This window comes from Garra rufa, chromosome 15 (genome assembly GCF_049309525.1).
Source record: "Garra rufa chromosome 15, GarRuf1.0, whole genome shotgun sequence".
Classification (NCBI taxonomy): domain Eukaryota; kingdom Metazoa; phylum Chordata; class Actinopteri; order Cypriniformes; family Cyprinidae; genus Garra; species Garra rufa.
The window spans coordinates 33,091,351-33,115,537 of NC_133375.1; the positions used below are offsets into that span (position 1 = coordinate 33,091,351).

Consider the following 24,187-nt stretch of genomic DNA (forward strand, 5'->3'; position numbering starts at 1 on the left):
TCCTCAAAATAAACATGTTCACATTTCACCACCTAAGAATATTTGGGGGAAATAATTAACACCCCCAAGCTCCATCTGTGCAGAAATTACGCCGCCGTAAATAGTTTCTCAATTTAAAGAATCTGTCAGAATCAGATGCTGCTCAGATGTGCTACAGTTGTTTGCACTTTGTGCAGCGGGTGGTGATTTAGTGGTTAAGGCTCTGGGCTAGGAACTTGAAGGCTGCTTCAATTCCTGCAAAGTGCAAACCATGAGTCATCACCACTGTGCCCTTGAACAAAGCACTTACGTAATCCCAGGTTGCACTAGAAGTTCTATGGTGATCTTGTATGAACATATGTATAAATATGAATTTGCACATTAAATATCAAATATGTTACGGGATGGATTGTGAAATTTTTATCAGTGTAAACAGAATGCGCATACAGCAGGTTTGCATAGGTAGCAGATCTAGGCAGGTGGTACTGGGGAGGCAGAGGGCTAAGATGAGGACACGCGCTATAGCAGGGAGACATTGCATTTATTGAATATGAATAAGTATGTGAATCAGCTTGGCTGGCAACAATGAATTTAATGAACCAATTAGAACTCAAGTGGTTTCATGGCTGAACTATTCATTTTGTTTAAAAAACAAAACAAAAAAAAAAAACTGAAATTATATGTCATTATAAAAAGGATGAAGATAAACTAAGGACTAAGGACACAAGGAAAGAAGCAGAGATAAAAGTATTCAGCTGCATCCAACAAACTACATAAATAGTTTGATACAGTGGGGTCATGCACTTTTGCAGTCCTTGCTCACTGTGTGGTCAAGGAAAGATAATCTAAGATAAAGTGCAGAGAAAACACTTTTTAGCTACTTAGTTTGTTATGTAAGTCTAAGACTCAGGTGCAACTCAGCTGGACTCTCCAAATTTAGATAAGTGAAAGTGCCAGTGTTTCAGAACCTATTTTACCCACAATAAGTTATAACAAATAGTTTTTGAGAAATAGGATTTCAGATCTACTTGGATCAAAAAAACTGACAGGACACATGCCCCTAGTTTGAATGAGCATGATCCATCTGGGTAGAGATGACGATGGAAGAGATGAGAGAGAGAGTCAGTCAGGGAGGACAGGAGAGGAAACATCATTTATCTCTTCTCCCTCAGGTGAAAGGCAGACATCTGCTCACCTACTTTGCAGAGGAGAGAGAGAGGACGAGAGGCTTTCCCCAGCTCACCTCCCCTTTGTCACACACACACAATCATCATTACCCCTTCTGTTTCTTACCCTAATATCAGCTCCCTCCCCATACTCACAAACATGTATACTTGTTTACCCAGGAATCTAAACGAGGACCATCTAAATATCTAAACCTCTGCTGTTTTTGTTTAAACTAATTATAAGAGTAACCCAAACTATAAACTTTTAAATTTTTCAAGAATGATCAACAGGTGGACAGACAGACAGACAGACAGACAAACAGACAGACAGATAGATAGATAGATAGATAGATAGATAGGCAGACAGTAGGGGTGTGCAAAGCAGCCGGTATTTGTATCTGTATTTGTATTTGTTGAGGGGGGAAAAGTATTTGTATTTGTATTTTGTATTTGGTGTAAAATCCTGATTTTTTTGTGCGTTACACTTATAATTTACGTTATAGTGTAAGTATTCTTTAATTATATCCATTATAATAATTATGTATATGCAATATTGGTTGATGTTGTTGAACAAGTAACAAGGAATGCCATTGAAAAGAAAATAACATAACAGCCATTACCTCATCCATGGTTAAACCAACAACTAATAAAATACCATTGTGAACATTATGAACCCCACCACCACCCATCCTTGTTGGAGGACGCTGAACAGACAGAATAAAAACAAATAATACTTAAAAGAACTGTTCTTCTTCTGAATGAACATCTTTCCCGTGGCGTCTGCCATTGCTAAGAAACCATGACCTGATCTCTCAATGAAGACTCAGAAGCTTCAGCAAAGCATAAATGGATTTCCAGCATTAAAAATCGCTTGCAGTAGCTCTGCTATTAAATTTATTTTAAAATGGTTATTCCTGTACAGATATGATAAGCTGTTCCTCCAACTTGGCTGTTTTTCAATGTTATTAAGGGAAAGGGTGAAGCTGATTGGTTGGTTCTGGTGACATGACCTGCACTGCGCTTGTGGCATTCTGAAAAGTTGAGATGTATTTATCTGGATGCGGCGCGGACGCGCCTGGAAAAAACGAGCGCATAGCACCGTGTCCGCGTCGCTTCCATTATGTGTGCGCATACCGCGCGTCTACATGTGAAACAACGAACTTGAGCGTGCATGTGAACGGCCCCTAATGGAATAATCTCCTGATCAAACTCTGCTTCCCAAAAGCTATAAACTGCCTCCAGAACCCAGTTAAGGTACAATAATCTATTCAACAAAAATAGTGATGCAGTGAAGTCTTTTTTCACCCAGCCAAGTCTTCTCTGTTACTGTGTGTAGCAGCCTGTGTCAGTCACCTCTTTTAACCCCCACCCCCCTCCTGAATGTCACTCACTCATGCAGGCATGCACTGACGGCGGTCTCATGAGGAAACGCAGCTTTTTGATATAAAGTTTTTCTTGTTCCCGAATACAAATATTTTTTAAGTATTTGTTCGAAATAAGTATTCGTAAAAAACACGCTATTTGTGCCTTTCCGAATAACGTATTCGGGTTCGGCTCCACCCCTAGCAGACAGACAGACGGATGGTCGGACAGACAGGTAGACAGAGAGACAAAAAAGATGGACAGACAGATGAATGGACAGTAGGGTTGCAAAAAGGTGGAAAATTTCCACTAAATTTCGGAAACATTCCAGAAATTTTGGAAACTTTCCAGGATTTTTTGGAATCTTCCAGGGATTTTTGGAAATTTTCCGGAAATTTTCCATCCATTTGCAATCCTAATGGACAGACAGAAAAACTGACAGACAGAGGGACAGAGAGACAGACTGATGGATTGACAGACAGGTAGATAGATGGACAGAAAGACAGAGACAGACAGAAACAGAGGGACAGATAAATGGAGAGATAGATGGACAGACAGAAAAATGAACAGAAAGATAGACGGACAGACAGATGGACAGAAAGATGGACAGACGGACAGGTACATAGATGGACAGAAAGATGGACAGATGGGCGATCAGACAAGTAGATAGATGGACAGAAAGACAGATACATACATGGACAGAAAGGCGGACAGACAGACAGGTAGATAGATAGACAGAAAGACAGACGAACAAGTAGATAGATGGACAGACAGAAAGGTAGATAGATGGACAGAAAGACTGACAGACAGAGGGACAGACAGACAGACAGACGGATGGATTGACAGAGAGGTAGATAGATGGACAGAAAGACATAGAGACAGACAGAAACGTACAGAGGGACAGATAGATGGAGAGATAGACGGACAGACAGATAGATGGACAGATAGGAGGAATGGTAGGTGGTCGGACGACAGATAGATGGACAGATGAGGGAAAGGTAGATAGATAGACGGACAGACAGATAGATGGATGGACAGATAGACGGATGGACAGATAGGAGGAGAATTAGATAGGACAGACAGATAGATGGACAGAGAGACAGACAGATAAATATAGAGACAGGCAGATGGACAGATAGATAGATGGACAGATAGATGGACAAATAGGAGGAGAGGTAGAAAGACAGACAGACAGATGGACAGATATAACCTTTTATATTTTCCAAGAGCGATGAATGGGTAGACAGATGGATGGACAGACAGACAGATAGATAAAGAGATAGATGGAGAGACAGATAGATAGGTGGAAAGATCTAGGCAGACGGGTAGACGGACAGACAGATTGATGGACAGATAGATGGACAGACAGACGGACAGTTAGATGAACAGATAGATGGACTGATAGACAGATGAAAAGAATTCATAGATAGAACAACATTATTACTACATTAACTTTCAGTACATACTGTATTTTTATTACATATGTTTATTATTATTTAGTCTGTTTATTTAGCTTTCTCCACAAAGAATTCATGTTTTACTATCCTGTAGTATGTTTTACCCTGGAGAATAAAATGTCAAAACTGCTCTTTTCTTTATAACAAAAATGCATGATGATTGCTGGCTGTCAAGTTCGGTTAAAGTTCAGCTTTTGTATATTAAAAAAACAGCAACAACAACATATTAGGTCGGGACTTGAACTCGAGACCCATTTCACACTGCACAAAAACTGTAACACTGAACTCATCTCAGACAAATCACTACCGAACCAGTGCTTTTTTTCCCCCCTTGTAGACATGTCATGCCCTGCCTAGGGCACAGAGCGAGCCAGTACCACCGCTGGTACCCCCTGAAAAATGGTGCCACTGCTTGTGGGGACATTTGCTCCCCTCAATGTAGGCCAAATCTGACCACCCACACACACACACACACATACACATAAACAAACAGCTCACCATCAGACAATTTCTTCCCTAAAATTCTGCTCTCACCCCAGACTCTCGCACTTCAAATACCCTGACATGCAGCTAAACTCCCCAAACTGGGCAATTACCCTGCAACAGCTCGTTTAGCAAATTAGTGTTAAATCAAAGAAACACTCTGGCTGTGAAGACCTAAACACAATCTCCCAAACCGCAGCCTCTCTCACACTCGCTCTCCTGACAGAGTGAGTCCACGTCATTCATTGCCTGAAGAACATGTTGCTTCTCTGCATATTTCATTTCATCTCTCTCTCTCTCTGTTCTACTCTCTGCACTGCTGCATTTAAAGCTGGAACCAGCCAAGCTTGGCTATCCTTTCTCTCGCCCCCTGAGGATGCTCGGCAAATGAATAAACACACTTTAATTCTAACAGACATTAGCAAATAATACATGTAACAATTCATTAAAACAGCACCAACTAAGCAAACAGCTACTGGGACTTGAGATGAATCATTCAAACCACTATTTATTTCACTGACACACACAGACTTTACCACGAAAGTAGCATGACGGCATTAGATGGCAAGACTATACAGTATTTATTTACCATGGTATATACAGTTCAATAAAAAGTACAAACATTACATATTTTGGGGCATATACTATGGTAGTACCTTTATAGACTAATTCAGTACTATGGTATTACAGTATTACCTGATAGCATCCCATATAAAAATGTACCACGGTACTATCAATTTTTGGAAAATGGGATTACAACTTCTTTCCAAAAAAAAAAAAAATTAAAAGAAGTCTCTTATGCTTCCAGAAATACAGTAAAAACAGAAATACTGTAAAATATTAGTACAATTTAAAATAACTGTTTTCTATTTTAATATATTTTAAAATGAAATTTATTCCTGTGATGCAAAACTGAATTTCCAGCATCATTACTCCAGTCTTCAGTGTGACATGATCCTTTAGAAATCATTCTGATTTGACGCTCAAGAAACGATTAGCATTATTTTCAAAGTAGAAAAATGCTTAATATTTGTTCTCAAAGTATTATTGTCTTTCAATAGTTAAAAAATAAACTTTCATTCTTTGGAATGACGTGTACTGTTGAATTATTTACAATATAACTAGAAAAGTGCATTAAGTAAACTTTATTTTCTTGTGGATTTTAAGCTTCAGTGATGTTGAGTACACTAAAAACATGGTACTTGACAGTTAAGACTGTGTTAGCCATAGTTGTATACTCACAACCTGAGTTTGACCTTCAAGCATTCATCAAAAAAAAATGGCTTATAATAACCCCTACCAGCTTTCCAGCTATTTTCTCTCCAAGTTCCTCGCTCATATTGCATCTTTGCCTGAACCAGCATATGGTTTCACCTGTCTCTCTCTCCTCCTGCCAAATCGGTGCTATCGCATTTTCTTCTAAATATTTTATCCTCATCTTCCACTTCTCTCTTCCCCCTTTTCTCTCTCTCTCCCTTTCCTCCCTCCATCTGGCCCAGGGCAGTGAGATTCCCAGAGCAGCAGCTTGGGAGAGTGTGTGTGACTCAGATATCTCATTCTCCATGCTGTGTGATGATGACACACACACACTCGACCAAGAAGGGCCACTCTCGAGCTCTACAATCTCTCCCTCCCTCTTGCTTTTTTCCTTCTGCTTCCTGCACTTTTTATGGGATGCTGATGGAGTTCCTGCACGGGAAGTAGTTCGTTAAAGGAATAGTTCAAGCATAAATGACTCATCGCACTGCCGTCCGTGGGACATAAAAGACGACGTTCTGACGAATGTTCTGTTTAGGTTGCTGTTTTTCATACAATGAAAGTGGATGAGGATTAGCTATTGTAGAATTTATTAATATTTTGAATTAGCTTTTATTTTTGTATTTTCAGTTTTCATTTTTAATTTAATTTATATTATATTTTAATATAGCTTTAATTTTATTTTAGTTTTATAAATTTTAGTATTGCGAACGAGTATCAGTTGTTGCGAGTTAAGAAAAGAGACTGATATGTTCTCAGAATTTATAATCTCACACTTCTGACTTAACTCAATTGCATGTTATAAAGTCAGAATTGGAAATGTAATTCTGAGAAAAAAAAGTCAGAATTGAAAAGCTGTCTCACAATTCTGAGAAAAAAGATTTGCGAGTTTTTGTCTCACAATTCAGAATTGCAGGTTTGTATCCTGCAATTCTGCAATTAATTTTGAGAAAAGTTTCAGGTTTCATACACATTTTTACCAGTAAAATTCCATGATTTTTCCATGACTTTAAGTAAATATTCATGACTTAATGTTTCATGAAATGTATATGTATACATGTTAAATAAGAAGAAAACAAAATATAAAATACAAAATATTTTTACTACAATAAATGACAAGCTTTGTAGTGTAGAATATGATTTAAATTTATTTATTTAAATAACGCTTGCACAGCAGTGATGCGCGGGTCAATGTATAAACAACCCGAACCCGACCAACATTTTCAACTAACCCGCCCGCAACTCGGACCGCAAAAAAAAAAAAAAAAAAAAAAGAAGAAAATATTGTACCCGACCCGCTTCCTGACCCGCATGTTTAATATTTGCGACTGACAGCAGCGATTATATGCGGTTATGCGGTGGAGATGCGTTCACTGTCAAACATCATTCGGCATTAATTAGGTAATTTTGTCAAAAGAAATGTTCTTGATTACAAGAAAATACATTGTTCTTGTTGGGATTTATTTTGTCTTTCCTTTATACAGATTTAAATAGTTTCGTTTTCGAAGTACTCTAAATTATGTCAGTGATTCTCCGATGTTAAATATGATCAAGAATTATTTTATTTCGATCTACAGTGTAATAGAAGTTAAGAAAAAGATTAGCCTAAAGCCCTAAATATATATAGACTACAAGCTAATTCCTTTTTTCTTAACTTTTAACTTCTAAAAATTATCAAGAATATTAAATCAAATAGGCTAGAACAGATTAACGAATTTTCTTATACAAACATAACGAATGCACTTTAAAACAAAGTTTTCATATATAAATTCAGGAATCACGAATAAGACAAAATAATATTATTTTATATATATTAATTGTATAGCTATAATAGTTGTATCAAATGAATAAGGAAATTATAGTGCCTTGAATTTATTAAGTAATGTTTAATTTCGTTCGTTTCGCTCTCTGGAAATGTAAAGAAAAAATACCGTTTTTACTTGGAATTCGTTTTTAATCCCTGGTTTTAAACACGCATATACATGAGATAATTTTTATATTATTGCTTGAATAAACGTTTAAAAATACTAGGAATTTTATAATTAAGGAAATTAAACAGACCTAGGCATTTGAAAAGGCATAGTGAAATGTGTCTAATAATTCCAAAAAGAAAGAGAAGCATTGGACATAATCAAAATATTCGAGACATTTATTAGGAATACCATTTTCTCAACAATTAAGATGCTGCATGTGTTTATCCAGGCTAATCGAAGTGTGCGTCTCTCCCCCGACTTTCCCAACAAAAATCCCACCCCCTCTCAGAAAATACATAAAGCTGACATTACTGAGCTATATGCGTTTAAAAGTAGCCTATTAAAATGGTACAATGGCATTGCTCAGTTCAACGTGTTGGGAAATCGGGCATTTTGTCCCGCGTCAGCATTTATTCAACAGTTAATAACGCTCAACATTCAGAAGGTAAATAATATTCAGCCAATAAAGTGTAGGTCTATGTATTTTTTGTATGTATTTATTTTTGTACTTTCTTATCATAAGAACCTCTTAAGGCTGGCTATGAATATCGTTTCTAATCCTAATCATGTGTTGTATAATGAATTTGTACTTTTGCCATCTAAACATAGATTTAAGGTTCCAAGATTTAATCGGGTGAAATTAAAACATTCCTTTGTACACCAGGCTGTTGTAAATCATGTTTTGTCTGTTTGTAAAGAGTGTCAACATACCGTTACGCAAGAAAAATTTCAGATTCGTCTGACAATAAAAAAATAAAAAAAAGTCATATCATATTTCATAGAAAATTGTGTCTAGTACTATATAAATTACAAAGGTCTTTATTTCAAACGACCCGACCGACCGCAACCCAAATATCATTAAAAATATTTTTGGATGACTCGTAACCACGGATGACAGCAGGTACCCGCTCATTTTGGATCAACCCGCGAATTACTGCTAGACACTGCTGCCTCTCCCATGTTCGAAACGTCAAACGTTTTCCTACACAATGCATATTTTGCACGTCCCGGGTCCAGATTTTTCTCGAGCCACTCCTTGTACTTTTCATCACGAAGCCTAAAGTCCTAAATCAGCATTTCCCTGGCATTGCTTAAGTTTACATGAGTTAATACAAACGCTGGCTAAAACTGCGAGTCGCCGTTACCCCGCACAACCGATCATGTGACCGATCGTGCGCTCGTTAACTGGAATTTAAACAAAATTATCAGCAATATTCTAATATACAGAGATGGTGAAACAAATTTCCATGACTTTTCCAAAACTTTGTGGGTTAATTTAATTTTCCAAAACTTTTCCAGGCCTGGAAATTGCCATTTTAAAATTCCATGACTTCTCCAGGTTTTTCATGACCGTACGAACCCTGGAGTTTGTATCCTGCAATTCTGGAAAAAAAAAAGTCAGAATTGTGGGTTTGTATCATGCAATTCTGGGGAAAAAGTGTCAGAATTGTGAGATTTAAACTCGCAATTTGTGAGAAAAAAGTCAGAATTTCATGATAAAAACTCCCAAATACCTTTTACTTATTTTATATACAGTGCTTCCAAAACAAGGCATATTAAATGTCATAAATTAGAAATATCGCCTTGACAGCTACCTAAAAAAATAAGTTTATGTGTTAGTTTTTCATTTAATATGTCTATTTTATTTCAGTTTTTTTACTGAATCACTAAAAACGCTTTAATTTTACTTGACCCAACACTGGGTCAAGCCCTTTCAAAAATCATAAAAGTAGCCAATATGACTTATGAACACAGCCCATATGAATACACAACATTGAAAGCCGTCCGACGCTTTCTTTAGAAACAGATTGAAATAGAAGATGTGACTACTGAAAATCTTTCTTAGCAATCATGGTCACCATTCACTTCCACTGGGCAAACAAAAAAGCTCTTTATATTTTCCACAAAAGAAGACGAAATGTCATATGAGGGCGAGTAAAAGACAAAATATTTTTAGATTAACTATACCCTTAATAGATCACATATGGATGCATATGAAACCATGAAGCGTGTAAAAGGACAAAAGGAGAGAGAGTGTTATAAATGGGTTCTTTTAATGCCTGCACGCCCACGTACGAGTGTGTGTGTGTGTGTCTGTACGTCTACGTCTGAAGGTGGGCGTACGCACACACGTCCATCACCTCCGGCTCGCACACCTTTTCAAAGCCCGGAGGTGTCTGTATAACCCTGGCGGTCGATATTTACCAGGCTGGCGCGTGGGAGCATACGCAAGACGTGACGCTTCTCGCTTTCTCTTTCGCTCTTGTACATATACGCTCCTCTGTTGACGTGAGTCGTATAACAATCTGTGCTGTTTCCATGACAACCACCTGCTGCTGTCCCCCCTCATCTGTCTCTCTCCTTTTTCCATCCCTCCCTCCCATCCCGCATTCAACGCTGTGTTGGTATTCCAAGGTCAAAGTGGGTCATGTGGCGATAGACAGAGAGATAGTGGCAGACATTTGGACGAGTGTACGGGAGGACGGAAAAGAGTAAAAACCGCTGGAGAGGAGGACAGGACGCTTCTGGCTGCTCCTATCTCAGCCTGTCCTGCTTTGAACAGATTAGAGCGCCGTGCATTCGTTACATGCGGTGAAAATGAAAGGGAGAATAATTCAGTGCTGAAGCGCTCGCTGAATCCACCCGTTTCCACCGCATGTTCTCCACATGAACGGCTTCAGCGCTCACGGGCAGCCCTGCCAGTGATGCATGCTCACATCACGCCTGTGTGTTCTGTGCAACGCATGTGTAGACGTGTGTGTGCGTGTCAGGGAGTCGCAACTTGTGCTGATAGTGCAGCGAGAGTTGAACCATGCTGTGTGCGTGTGAGAAGGTTGCAGTGACCTTGCTTGCTCCAGGCAGGAGGTGGAGTTTCACATATGGATCCGCCAGTCCATTGGAGTCCATGGCCTTTAGTCCCTGTGGGCACAAACAAACACACAAAAGCACATAGACTCATGTCACATAAAATGCACAAGCATGTCTGGGATGAGAGGTTGATGGATCATATGCTTACAGTGATATGCACACTTTAGGGCACATGGTTCTTTGTATGAACCAGAGACGAATCCTTGAACGCCGACAGCATCATTACAATTAAGACTGTTTAACTTTGCAACAGTTTGTTTTTTGCATGCTGACGATAAACCATTAAAGGAGAAGTTACTGATAATTTACTTATTCCCATGTCATCCATGTTTATGTCTTTCTTTTTTCAGTCGCAAATTAATTAGTTTTTTTGTGGAAAACATTCCAGGATTTCCTGGAATCCATATGGTGGACTTCAATGGGGATCAACGGAATAAAGGTCCAAATTGAAGATTTAATGTAGCTTCAAAGAGCTCTACATGATCCCAGTCGATGAAGAAAGGTATTATCTAGTCAAATGATTGGTCATTTTCAAAAAAAAAAAAAAAACTAAAGTATATACTATAACCACAAATGATCGTCTTGCACTAGCTGTACATTGCATAATCACGTTGGAAAAATCACACATGGTTAGTTCTTCGTCTGTGTACTTTGGTTCAAAAAGGCAGGGTAGGGTTAAAACTGCATCTGATTTTCTCCTCCAACTTCAAAATCGTCCAACGTTGTTGTTTTATCTTTTTTTGTAAAGGGCGTTTGACTTTCTTTGCATGCTTGCTTTGAAAAAAAATGGGCCAGTACTTCCGCCTACATCACGCATGTGTGATTAAGTAATGCGTGGGGTCGAGCTAGTGCAAGATGAGCATTTGTGGTTAAAAAGTACATAAATTTGTATGTTTCTTAGAAAATGAATGATGGTTTTGCTGGATAAAATGCTTATTCCTCAACTGGGATCGTTAGAGCCCTTTGCAGCTGCACTGAAACTGAAATTTGGACTGTCAACCTGTAGGCTCCCACTGAAGTCCACTATATGGAAAACAATCCTGGAATGTTTTTCTCAAAAACCTTTTTTTTGACTGAAGAAGGAAAGACATGAACATCTTTGATGACATATGGGAGAGTACATTTTCAGGAAATTTTCATTCTGGAAGTGAACTTCTCTTTTAAATAAAATGTACTCTATTTTAATTTGGCAAATTACATGCAAGTAAATTTTACGTTTTGTAAACTCGATACTTGTTTCGATACTTGATGCTATTTGCTAGTTAGAAGTTTACAGAGGGCATTTTATTGGACAGCATTTCGTAAATGAGTGCAGGATGAGTCATCAATATTAGAAAGGATCCATATATTTGTAGTATATAAAATAACCAGCATATTGAAAGATTTGTACAATTTGTGAATATATTTCCATTTTAAAAAGTACTTTGTCAAACCACAAAGAAATAAAACCTTCGTATAAAGATGTGTTTCTTCAACTCCAGGCACTGTTATATTCCAGTGCTAGACTTAAACTTTTTTACTTTTGTAAAATGAAGGTCACATTTAAAGGTTTGTTGAATTTATTATTTTACTTAGAGATGCACCAAAATTAAAATTTTGGGCCAAAAATGAAACCAAAAATTCTTTAATAATTCTTTATTATTTTATTAAATAATATAAAATAATTTTGCAAGACCTTTTAATTTTTTCCTTTATGTGTAGATTTTATTATTTTACTTATGGATGCACTGAAATTAAAATTCTGGGCCGAAACGGAAACCAAAAACACTTTTAATTAATAATTTATAATCATTTTGCAAGACTTCATAATTCAACTCAATAATTTTGAGTAATGATACTGAATTAAAAAAAGATACAAGCCAATAAAATAAGCACACTTTTGTTGAAAGTAAAAGAATGAAATTATTCAGAAAATATATTCAATATCAATATATTATTTTTATCCAGTTCTATGCAACAGAATCAGATTTAACTGATTTTTTCCGTCATTTTATCCATTTAATTATGTCTTAGTTTCTAATTCATTTTTGTTACAATCCTATTTTACCTCTTTGTTCAAAACAACTTCGCATTCTGATAAAAAAAATTAAATATAATTTGTATAACTAAGGGAAAAATAATTTGTATAAATAAGGGAATTATCTAGCGACACGATGGGTAATTTTCAGCAAAACTGCAATTTGGACCTTCAACATGTTAAAGTCCACTATGGAGAAAAATCCTGGAATATTTTCCGCAAAAATCTTAATTTCTTTTCTGAAGAAAGAAAGACATGAGCATCTTGGACGACATCTTGGAAAGTGCTTACATTCTAAAACAGCCCAAGCAACCCAAAAAGTAGTGTAAACCAACCTTGGCCTTGTGGATGGTGCAGTGCAAGCAGTTATTTTCTTGGTCAAATAGCAGGTTGAACTCCAGAGTTCCCAGGTAGGCTGAAAGAAACAAAGGAATACCTTAATATCGTGCACGCACATTAGCAAAAATAGCAGCCAATAACAACCCAAACGACTTAGCTGGGAATCAGTCTTGCCTGTAACGACCTAATCAGGGCTGTGCACATACAGAGGGCTTGTAGTGTTTATGCACCATTACAGAGACTAATGAAGTATTTAACACTCCGATCGCATACCTCAGTTATCACACGCACTCCCACCAATCCGCCAAACACCACACAAAGCAATCAATACCAAACAGTATGAGACTCCAGGTCCAGGCCGATGGGAAGTGCTCATGCCTCATTGGCTGCTTACTGGTGAATAAAATCAGTCAATCAAACAAAAGGAATCCAGGAAATATCCATGGATTCATGTAAGTGAGGAGTTATGTAATAGAGAAGTGTGTGTGAAGAAGGAAGAAGATTGGGCCGATGTGGTTAAAGATTTGGATTTGAAATAAAGGTTGTAGGTTCGAAGCCCACAAGGACTCATTTAAGTTCTATTACCATTGTGTCCTTGAGAAAAGCACTTAACCCCAGGTCATTCCAGAAGGATGTCAGTAGATTTGTGAAAAATGCATCGGCATCAACGGAAAAGCAGACAAGCGTAAACACATGTGTAACCCACCCAAAGGGAACCAAGTGTGTAACAGTCACTAGCCACGAGACAAACTCACTGTCATCGTCATCCGAGTCGACAAACTCTCCGTTCTCCTCTTGCTCTCTCTCCCTCTTGCGGTCTTTCTCTCCGTTCCCGTCTCCGTCCTTGTCTTTGTCCTTTAGAACCTGCTTCTCCCGGGGTGGAGGGGGGGTGATGGGGAAGTCGTGGAAACGAGGGAAGAAGTCGGAGATCTGTGGGATGGGGAGGATGGGGCCGGGGCACACGTTGATGGCAAAGTGCTCCTGCATGGAGATCTTGCCTGGGGAGGGAGGAGGAGGCACAGCGGGGCTGGGGGGACCCGCGGCAGAGGGAGGGGTGGAGGGAGAGGGGGAGGAAGAGGAGGACGGAGGCAGGGGGAGATGGGAGGACGGGTTGCTGGGGGGGAAGTGGGAATGGGGCGGAGGTGGTTTGGAAACGCTCATCGGGACCACTGGAAAGAGCTGTGGAGAGAGAGAGAAAGAAAGAAGTTTTTAAAACTACATAACTTAAGGGGGGAAAAACAGCTTTATCCACCTTTTTCCTTCCTGTAAGAGTGGGTCCAGCCATTTTTTTAATTTTATGGGTCTGGGTTTCATCCGCATCTAGCTATTTTTAGCTGTACAAAACAGCTTGTTTTGCTGCTTGATATTGCAAATTGGTGTCTTACCTTGTTATTTTATTGTGTTTTTTTAATTAAGAACACACTGGTTTGTAGTGCAAACAGTTTTACTGTTTACTGCTCGTTGTTATTCTTCTTGTTATTTCCCTATAGCGGCTAATGAACCGGAAGTCTCACTCATAGGTTTACATTCACATTAAAGAAAAAGCTGGATACAAATAAAATATAAATACTATATACGTTGCGTTGAAATGAAATTAAGACGACATTGACCCATGTGGCCATACTGTAAATCTTTCCCATTCCATAAACTGCAATCAAAAATCAATTTATTAATGTGGTGTTGTTGTTTTGGTCTATTTGTCCTATAAAAACACATAAACATCCTTAAACTTACTTTAGAAGTAATATTAAGATTTTTTACTTTTAATTTTCTTGAATTAAGTTTATTTGACATTTTTTATTTTATTATTATTTTTACTTTTTTAAATGTTTATATTTCTTAAACCATTAGTATTTTTTTTCAAAATAATTCCAATCAACTTATATATATATATATATATATATATATATATATATATACATATATATTGTAAAATTATATTACATATAAACAGACAAATGTGGTTAAAAATTAAAATGACCCAAAAAAATTAAATCCCCTTCAAAAATTCAAAAATGTATAATGATCAAAACATTGTTATTTTCCCTCTTTCCTTAAAATAAATGTAAAAAATATATTAAGTAAAAACAAAACAAAAAAAAAATTACCCAAATAGAGTTAATTTCTTTCATCCCTTAAAATAAATGTTAAAAACCATGCAATTTAAATGACCAAAAAATGGTTAAATCCCTTTTTCCCTCAAAAAATAAATAAATTTAAAAATGTATAACGATCGACACATTGTTAATGTTCCTCTTTCCGTGAAATAAATGTAAAAAAGTAAAAACTAACAAATAAAAAAAGACCTAAATACAGTTAATTTCCTTCTTCCTTTAAAAAAAAGGAAAAACTTAAAACAATTCAAGTGACCCAAAAAGGGTAAATCCCCTTCTCCCTTAAAAACAATAATGAAATTCAAAAATGTATAATGATCGAAACATTGTTAATTTTCATCTTCCCTTAAAATAAATGGAAAAATATATTGAGTAAAAACAAACAGAAAAATTACCCAAATGCAGTTAATTTCCCTTTCCTTAAAAAAAAAAAACTTTAAACAATTCAAATGACCTAAAAATGATTGAATCCCGTCTTCCCTTAAAGAAAAATAATTCAAAAATGTATAATGATCAAAACATTGTTAATTTCCCTCTTCCCTTAAAATAAATGTAAAAATATTCACATTAAATAAAAACAAAACAATACTGACCCAAATACAGTTAATTACCCTCTTTCCTTAAAATAAATTGAAAAAAAAAAAAAAAAAACTAAACAATTCAAATGACCCAAAACAGGTTAAATCCCCTTTTCCTTTAAAAATAAATAAATAAATAAATAATAAACAAAAAATTGGTAATTGACCCCAAAATTTATAATATCCCTATACTTTCACTACAGAAAAAAGCAGCTTGGACACTCTGCTAAATATCTTCTTTTATGTTCCACAAAAACAAAGCTTGGAAAGACGTGAGAGTGAGTCGTTTTTTGAAATTTTTTTGGTAAAGTATTCCTTTAAAATCTTGTCTTCCACAATTTCAACCAATTTTGTGGTGCCAATTTTCTTCCTCAGCAAAACGTTTGATGTGACAAGTGAAACAGAAGAATGCCCCTCGGCCCCTGATCCAGACAGATAAAGATGTGTGACAGACTTTCTGCTGATAATATCTTTCATTACCAGTAATGCGGCTGTTTTGATTACGCTACCTCCCTAAGGACAGAGATATAGTGTCTGTTTCATATGCGTCCTCTTCTGTGCGTATCTCTCTCTCACACATTCTCTTTCAACCTCTGTTTTTCACATCTTTGCCTGTAGTTCGTAAGATTCTTGTCTCGTGAACTAGAGCCAAAAATAGAATAAGCGAGAAAAAAAATGGAACAGTTATGAATCAAAACAAAGTTACTTTTGCCTTTTGGTTTTGTTTAATTGCTAAAATTGCCACATTAACGAATGTTATTATAAGTCAAAACAAGCTGCACGATTTCACAGCACTTCACCTCTAGGATTATTTAACTAAAAAATTAAACGTTGCATAACATCACAATCAACAATAATATTTAATGTGTGGCAAGACTCTATTTGCAACACGTTCATGCACTCTGAGACTACCAAGATGCAAAAACACTGTCACATGCACACAAAGGCTGTCATGCTGAATAACATACACATGTTGGCAAGCGCAAACAGAGATGCATCACATGCAGAGTTAAGCAGAAGTGCAAATAAACACAGCTACCAGCACACAACCATTAAAACCGACTTATAAACATACACAGAAACGAGGTAATACACCTGCAGGCATCATGCATGCATGTGGACACAAGACACACTCGCACACACACTAACAGGTGGTCAAGCTGATACACAAACCTGCATTATCAAGTGGGCAAAAATACAAAGGCACTCAGACAGATGTATACGCACACTCACTCACCCAATGACAGTCTTCATCTGTTCCAGCACTCCATCTTGTCTTCACTCATGGTCTCTCTCACACACACTGAGGAGAAACCACCGTCGTTTTGTATCAATATATCCTCCCTCGTTCTCTGTCCCTCTCGCACAGACTCCCTCCCTTCCCTCTCACTACTCACTCTCTCTCTCCTCGCTCTGACTCGGTTGTGACGTTTTCTTTAAATTCTCTGCGCAACGCGCTCACTGATCTGTCACTTTCAGCGTATACTGCTGAGATTTAACAATGAGGGAGAGAACGCTGAAGAGAGAGAGAGAGAAACTGAGGACATATGTGAAAGTGAATAGCCATAGTGAGTTCCTCAAAACATAAGAGGAAGAAATAACTGCAGAGAAGTTATGTAGAGAACACCGGGGCTAGTTGTCACAGAATTTTACCTCAGTGAAGTCACTTTCTGGATAAACATGTTACCTTAAAGGAATAGTTCACTTAAAATGGATATGTATATAACATTATTTATACTCACTCTGATGCTGTTCTGAATCTGTGTGATTTTCTATATTTTGACCTAATGAACGTGAGGAGCTGTCAAGCAGTCCTTATGACTCAAGCACTATATTCCAAGTCTTCGGAAGCCCATTCGCTGTAAATCCTGCACTTGCTCTCCTGTGGCGTTCCTGTGAGAAAGTAGCACGTTCGATTCGTGAATGAGTCATTAATTTGAATCAAACGGTTGACCCGGTTAAAAAAAATCGGACTAAATGATTTGTTCAAACGAATCGAACTGATTCAGAACCTGTTAGAACACGCAATTGTAACAGCCTTTTAAAGAAAATTCCGCAGAGAATCGATTATGAAATGTATGTTTGCCAGTGTGATTTCATTGTGTACTTGTTTAAACAACACCTACTATGATAATACAATAAAAATAGTCATATAAAAAAGTTATAATATTATATTTTAAATTATATAGCCTAAATTTAGCTTGCAGGATCAAATTTATTTGTGTAAGTATTCGCTGTAAATCCTGCACTTGCTCTCCTGTGGCGTTCCTGTGAAAAGTAGCGACGTTCGATTCTGAACGAGTCATTAATTTGAATCAAACGGTTGACCCGGTTCAAAAAATTAGGACTAAATGATTTGTTCAAAAGAATCGAACTGATTCAGAACATGTTAGAATTCACAATTTTAACAGCCTATAAAGAAAATTCCTCAGAGAATCGATTATGAAACACAAAACAAATAATGAAATGTATGTTTGCCAGTGTCATTTCATTGTGTACTTGTTTAAACAACACCTACTATGATAAAAATTATTATATAATAAAAATATAATATTATATTTTCAATTATTATATAGCCTACATTTGGCAGGATTAATTTTAGTCTTCAAAAGCCTTATGATAGCTTTGTGTGAGGAACAGGTTAAAATTGAAAAAGTTATCTGCCGAAAATCCTGCACTAGCCTAGCTCTCCTGTGACCTTTATGTGAAAAGTAGCGTTGTTTGATTTGTCATTCTTTTGAATCAAACGGTTGACCCGGTTCAAAAATTATGACTAAGATGATTTGTTCAAACGAATCGAAGTGATTCAGAACCTGTTAGAATTCGAATTTTTTTAAACAAAATTAGCGACGCTCGATTCGTGAACGAGTCATTCTTTTGAATCAAATGGTTGACCCGGTTCTAAAAAATAGGACTAAATGATTTGTTCAAATGAATCGAACTGAACCTGTTAGAACCCGCTATTTTAACAGCCTATTAAAGAATAGCCTATTCATCAGAAAATCGATTATGAAACACAAAACAATTGTATGTAATTGTATGTATGTAAACAAAATGTATTTTTGCCAGTGTGTTTTTTTTTTATTGTGTACTTAAACAACACCTCCCTGCTGAAAAAACATCTAAACCAGCATAGGCTGGTTGGCTGGTTTTAGCTGGTCAGCAGGCTGGTTTTAGAGGGGTTTTGGCCACTTTCCCAGCCTGGCCAGGCTGGTCTTAGCTGTTTTTTTTTTTAGCAGGGCTACTATGATAATACAATAAAAATAATTATATAAAAAAGTTATAATATTATATTTTCAATTATTATATAGCCTACATTTAAGCTTGCAGGATACAATTTAAGTATTCAAAAGCCTTATGATAGCTTTGTGTGAGGAACAGGTTAAAATTTAAAAACGTATTTGACGAAAATCCTGCACTAGCCTAACTCTCCTGTGGTGTTTATGTGAAAAGTATCGATGTTCGATTTGTAAATGAGTCATTCTTTTGAATCAAATGGTTGACCCAGTTCTGAAAATCAGACTAAATGATTTGTTTAAACGAATCAAACTGATTCAGAACCTGTTAGAACATGCAATTTTAATAGCCTAAATAATATTAAGCAGAAAATCGATTATGAAACAAAAGAATTAATGAAATGTTTGCCAGTGTGATTTCATTGTCTACTTGTTTAAACACCAATGAAATTATAACTTAATTAAATAATGATTTAATTATATTATGTTTTCGAGAGTGGGTGTGGTCATTTTATGGGTGTGGCTTCCGGTCTAATCCACATCCAGCTATTTTTAGATGTACAACCAGCTCATTTTGTTGCTAGATATTGCAAATTGGTGTTTTACCATATTATTTTTTAATGTATTATCTTAATTGTGGACGCATTGGTTTGAAGTGCAAATAGTTTTACAGTTTACTACATGTTATTCTTCTCGTTATTTCTCTATAGCAGATAATGAACACGAAGTCTCACCCACAGATTTCCGCATTGAAGAAAAAGGTAGGGTTACAAAAAATAAATAAATAATTAAAAATCTAATTTAAGACAGTTTTGAAGGTGGTATTTAAAAACCATGATCCAAAAATTCTTGTTCATTTTTTAGAGATTTCATAATTACTCCTTAACCTAGTTCACTTCTACACCATCAAAACATTGCGTATGCTGTGAAAAATGAGGAGAAAGATGTTTAGTCAGGATAAAAGTATAGAAAAACTGCACAAAAACCTCCGTCATCAAAGCTTTTCTGCAGCACTGGCTATAGAAACAATGGATAGGGAAAAAAAGCATCATGGGAGCTTACGTGACTAGTTGGTGCTGAGAAATGCTACAGATATACTCATATTTTACGGTTTTGCCTCCTCAGGAGTTCTGTCAGAAAAATGTGTGTCATGAAAATCATTCTCAGTTTTAAAATGTTCCTGTTGTCACAACATAGGCCTAATTTCCACACAAAACAGTGTTTTATTTGACAGCTCATTTTTCTTTATTACTGCATTTAATCGTACACCAATACCAACCTTAAAGTATTAACTCATTGAACTACTACATATACCACTAGTACTTTTTCTTGTTATTTTAGATTCTGATTTTACACTCTTAAAAATAAAGGTTCCAAAAGGGGGGTTTTCAGTGTAATTCCATAGAACCACCATTTTAGGTTCAAAAAAGAACTTACACTTAATATTTATTAAAACAGCCATTATTTTCTTAGAGTAAAGAACATTTTAATAACCTAAAGAACCTCCACTATGAAGAACCTTTTGAGCAATGGTTTCCATGGATGTTAAAGGTTCTTCATGGAACCACTGATACCAATAAAGAACCTTTATTTTAAAGAGTGTAACTCAAAAGCCATTTAAGTTTGCTGCAGACAGTGTTTTATAACAGTCTTGCATGCGTCTCTAGTAAAGATAGAGAGCGTGAATTTCAATTTTATTTAAGCACCAGATGTGGCATATCTTGGCTCAGTTTAGCAGGAATCTTGCTGAGGTGCAAAAACAAACTCGGCCAGGTTCTGTAAACCCCTCACGACGCATTCACAGAAGAAGAAGAAGAAGAAGAAGAGAGGAACAAGAAAGATGATGCCATGCCACAAAAAAAACAAACAAAAAAACAAACACATTTTTTTCTAGAAACGCTAGTGAACTGAGAGATAAGCCTGAAACCTTTGGTTTTCACGTTTGGCATATAGGTGCTAATTTGTGCACCGCTAAAACCAAATCAGTAATGTGTCTGCAAAAATAATGAGCAATTAGAAAAACACTTAGTGCTGCTTTTGAGCTGAAAATTGTGAGCTGAAGGTCACCTTGTCACATGAAGGTCAACCGTCACAATCTCAGTATAATTGTGCAATGCTACGTCTCATGACGCAGGAAATTTATGGTGGGTATTAGAGCATTAATACGTGTTTCTGAAATCCCTAGCATATAATAAATGCTTAAACATGACTCATAACAGTAATCCCACAGTGCATTGATAAATGCATATACATAACTACAAAATAATAGAGTGTGTTAATTATGAATTATGCATGAAAATCTATTTTCACTGCCTGACATAACAAAACCACACAATGAAGGATGGACCTGCTGAAGCACACCGATTTTCTCTCATTTTAAAAATATATTTATCTGCTTGTAATTTATATTCTGTGCATATTCATCAATATTCGCCGAATATGTTAAACACGGAAGGTAAATGAGCATGCTAGACAGAGCCCCATACGCACAAACACGTTGACGGTTCAATGGCTCTATCTCATCGCATTGAAAAGTAATAATCAGCGGCTGATACACCAGTACAAATAACCTGTCATCCTCCATTACAAATGCGATGGCCGACTTAGTCTCTACATTAGCATGGGACACTGAAAGAATTCACCTTGATTTACATACACAAACTGAAAAGGGTTCTCGCACAGATATATTTATCTCTCGGTTCTCCAAATACGCTGGGAGTAGATGGATGTTCTTGCCCTTGCACATATGTCTCTGTCCTCAAAAGTACAAGCTCGTCTGTTCTCTTCTCAGGGAGCCCGGGTGGGAGTCGACCCTTAAAAAAAAAAAAGGGGAAAAAAAAGACAAAAGAATCGAATCTTTGATTCCAAGAAGAATCGATTCACTCTAGGATTCTGGAGTGACATGATTAATAGTGTGTTCATGCTCGATTACCAAACTATAACACATCCTAGAAAAGCCTAAACAGCTATAGCAGTGGTTTTGATTCATCCCAGTGACTCTTTTGATGTTGTTTCTCACTATATAAAGACTATATAGCAGGCGAAATACAGTATGTGAAAAGAGCAGTATGTCCAAATTCACAGCATTTATGTAACCACAGGTAAAATGAACTGGATGACATACTGTACTATTTCTAGGTGAGATTTTGAAGTGTGCATTAGTAGTACGAAGGCAACTTGCAGAAAGTGTTTTTGGTGAGCTGTTTCGTACTACTGAAATGGGTTTCTTTTTGGCCTGACTTTGTTTGAAATTATGTCATACCAGTTTGTTCTTCCATTTCCCTTGATGCAGAGTTGTGCAGTAATGACAAAACATGATGTCTCGGTATTTTTTTGGAATTTTGTTGATAACCATAATTAGATGGTATATTTTGCTGAGTGTGCCACTGTGCTGGTACTTTGGCAGGTTTAGGACTGCCGTGGACAGCTGATTCCCAAAGCTTTTGATATTCTTTATATACTGTGCAGTGATTAGTTTGCAGGAGTAACAGAAAGTAACTTTTCCAATAAGTTTAAATTGAGTTTTACCTTTTATAAGCCTTATTACCTTTGGAAGGCAATTTTTTTCTAACCTAATTAAATGTATGCACCATCTTTTGTGTCCAATTTTTACATTTAATCAATAAATTTAAATAGTAAGACACTATAGGATTGTTACTAATCAAATGAAATCGACATCAACAAAATTTGTTTGCAATACAGAGGTGGCACATAATCTGCATCTGAAGTGGCATTTACATAGACGGTTTAATGCAAGACATGAATGCATTTAACAATTGCATAATGTTTTGAAACATAAAGTACTGATATTTACTGATTGTTCAATACTGATATTTGAAATGATTTGGGGGAGAAAAAGAGAAATATACTTTAAATATAAACCTAAAATCACCAGTAGGTGGTGGCAAATTACTGAATGAGTGAGTCATTGAGCCATTCATTCAACCGATTCGTTCAAACGGCTGATTGATTCAGCAATGAAACACCATTGTTTGTTGCTCAAAGAGGCAAAACAGTTCTGCTGTGGGTTTGTTTGAAACTATTTAGATGGATGAAACAGAGCAAAAACAGGAACTGATGTCTAAAATGCAAGTCAGTTAATATTATAAAATACTTTTTGTTTATTGGACTGTTTAATAAAATCAATATCACATTTGCAATTGTATAGGACAGAAAAAAATGTACACTTTGTGTGACAAAGACAATGTCATACAGGGGAATTTTTGCCCTCTAATTGTGAATTTTAGGACAATTCTAATAGAGGGTTTGCACTCACGTCATGGTTTGGTCAGTTAACAGGATACGTGGCTATATTAGAGATACTCGGATGTAAACGACATGGATTGCTTGGTTAAAGCACTACTGAATGTGTTGTTCTGTTAATTTATGCTGTCTAAACCATGGAAAAAACACGTGGAAGCTGCTAAATCATATAGAAAAGGACTTAGTAAGCAGGAAAATGTGCAAAATTTTGACAAACTAAAGTTCACAGGTGGTAAAGATACGTACAGTATTAAGATATTAGCCTAATGTTTCACCTACACTCTTAAAAATAAAGGTGCTTCGTGATGCCATAGAAGAACCTTTTTTGTCTAAATGGTTCCATAAAAAAAACTTTAATATCTGAAGAACTTTTCTGTTTCACAAAAGGTTCTTTGTGGCAAATAAGGTTCTGCAGATTATAAAAAGGTAAGCAAGAAATGGTTCTTTCAAGAACCTTTAACTGAATGGTTCTTTGTGGAACCAAAAATGGTTCTTCTATGTCATCGCTTGGCAGTCTATAGTACTCCAAATGTTTTTCCCGGTCCGACCGATTAGTAAAGCCCAAAACATGACAATAATTGACCATTTTCAGCAGCAATAATCAGGAAAATATGCAAGTTTCATTCGGTTCGTGGCACTGTTTACGTTCAGTGCCGCTAATATGGCCGATTGATGACGTGTCGGTGAAAACACTCTATAGACTAAATCACGTCTGTTTTTGTTTCTTTTTTGTGATAATTTCAAACCACGTATCGTTTAAACAACAACTAGGATATTATCGTAGATGATATATATATATATATATATAGATATATATATATATATATATATATATATATATATATATATATATATATATATATATATCGCCTTGAAGTATACTGGGGCTTTAATGAGTGAATCACCGAATCATTCAGTCAAAAGATTTGTTCAAAAACAGCCACTCGCTCAGGGTCATAACACCATGCACAAGAGCACTAAATAAAATACAGATTTAAACAGGTCAGCGGTTAAAGTATCATAATTAATAATAATGTTAAGTAATAACTGCTCAACTAATAAGTGACAACAAGCTATTTTTAAGGTGAAATGAGT

At 36.3% G+C, this 24,187-nt stretch overlaps 1 protein-coding gene across 1 annotated transcript in view; it reads right to left on the bottom strand.

Annotated features, from left to right (window-relative positions):
- The window catches only part of doc2g (double C2-like domains, gamma), a 59,889-nt gene extending 42,917 nt beyond the window's left edge, over window positions 1-16,972 (bottom strand). The window contains exons 1-4 of the mRNA XM_073819863.1: window positions 16,831-16,972; window positions 13,657-14,080; window positions 12,898-12,977; window positions 10,522-10,596 (exon numbers count right to left, since the gene is read on the bottom strand). Coding sequence (XP_073675964.1) covers window positions 10,522-10,596; window positions 12,898-12,977; window positions 13,657-14,062 — 561 coding nt within the window. The 5' untranslated portion in view covers window positions 14,063-14,080; window positions 16,831-16,972. The remainder of the gene's footprint in view (window positions 1-10,521; window positions 10,597-12,897; window positions 12,978-13,656; window positions 14,081-16,830) is intronic.
- Between the last annotated feature and the right edge of the window lie 7,215 nt (window positions 16,973-24,187).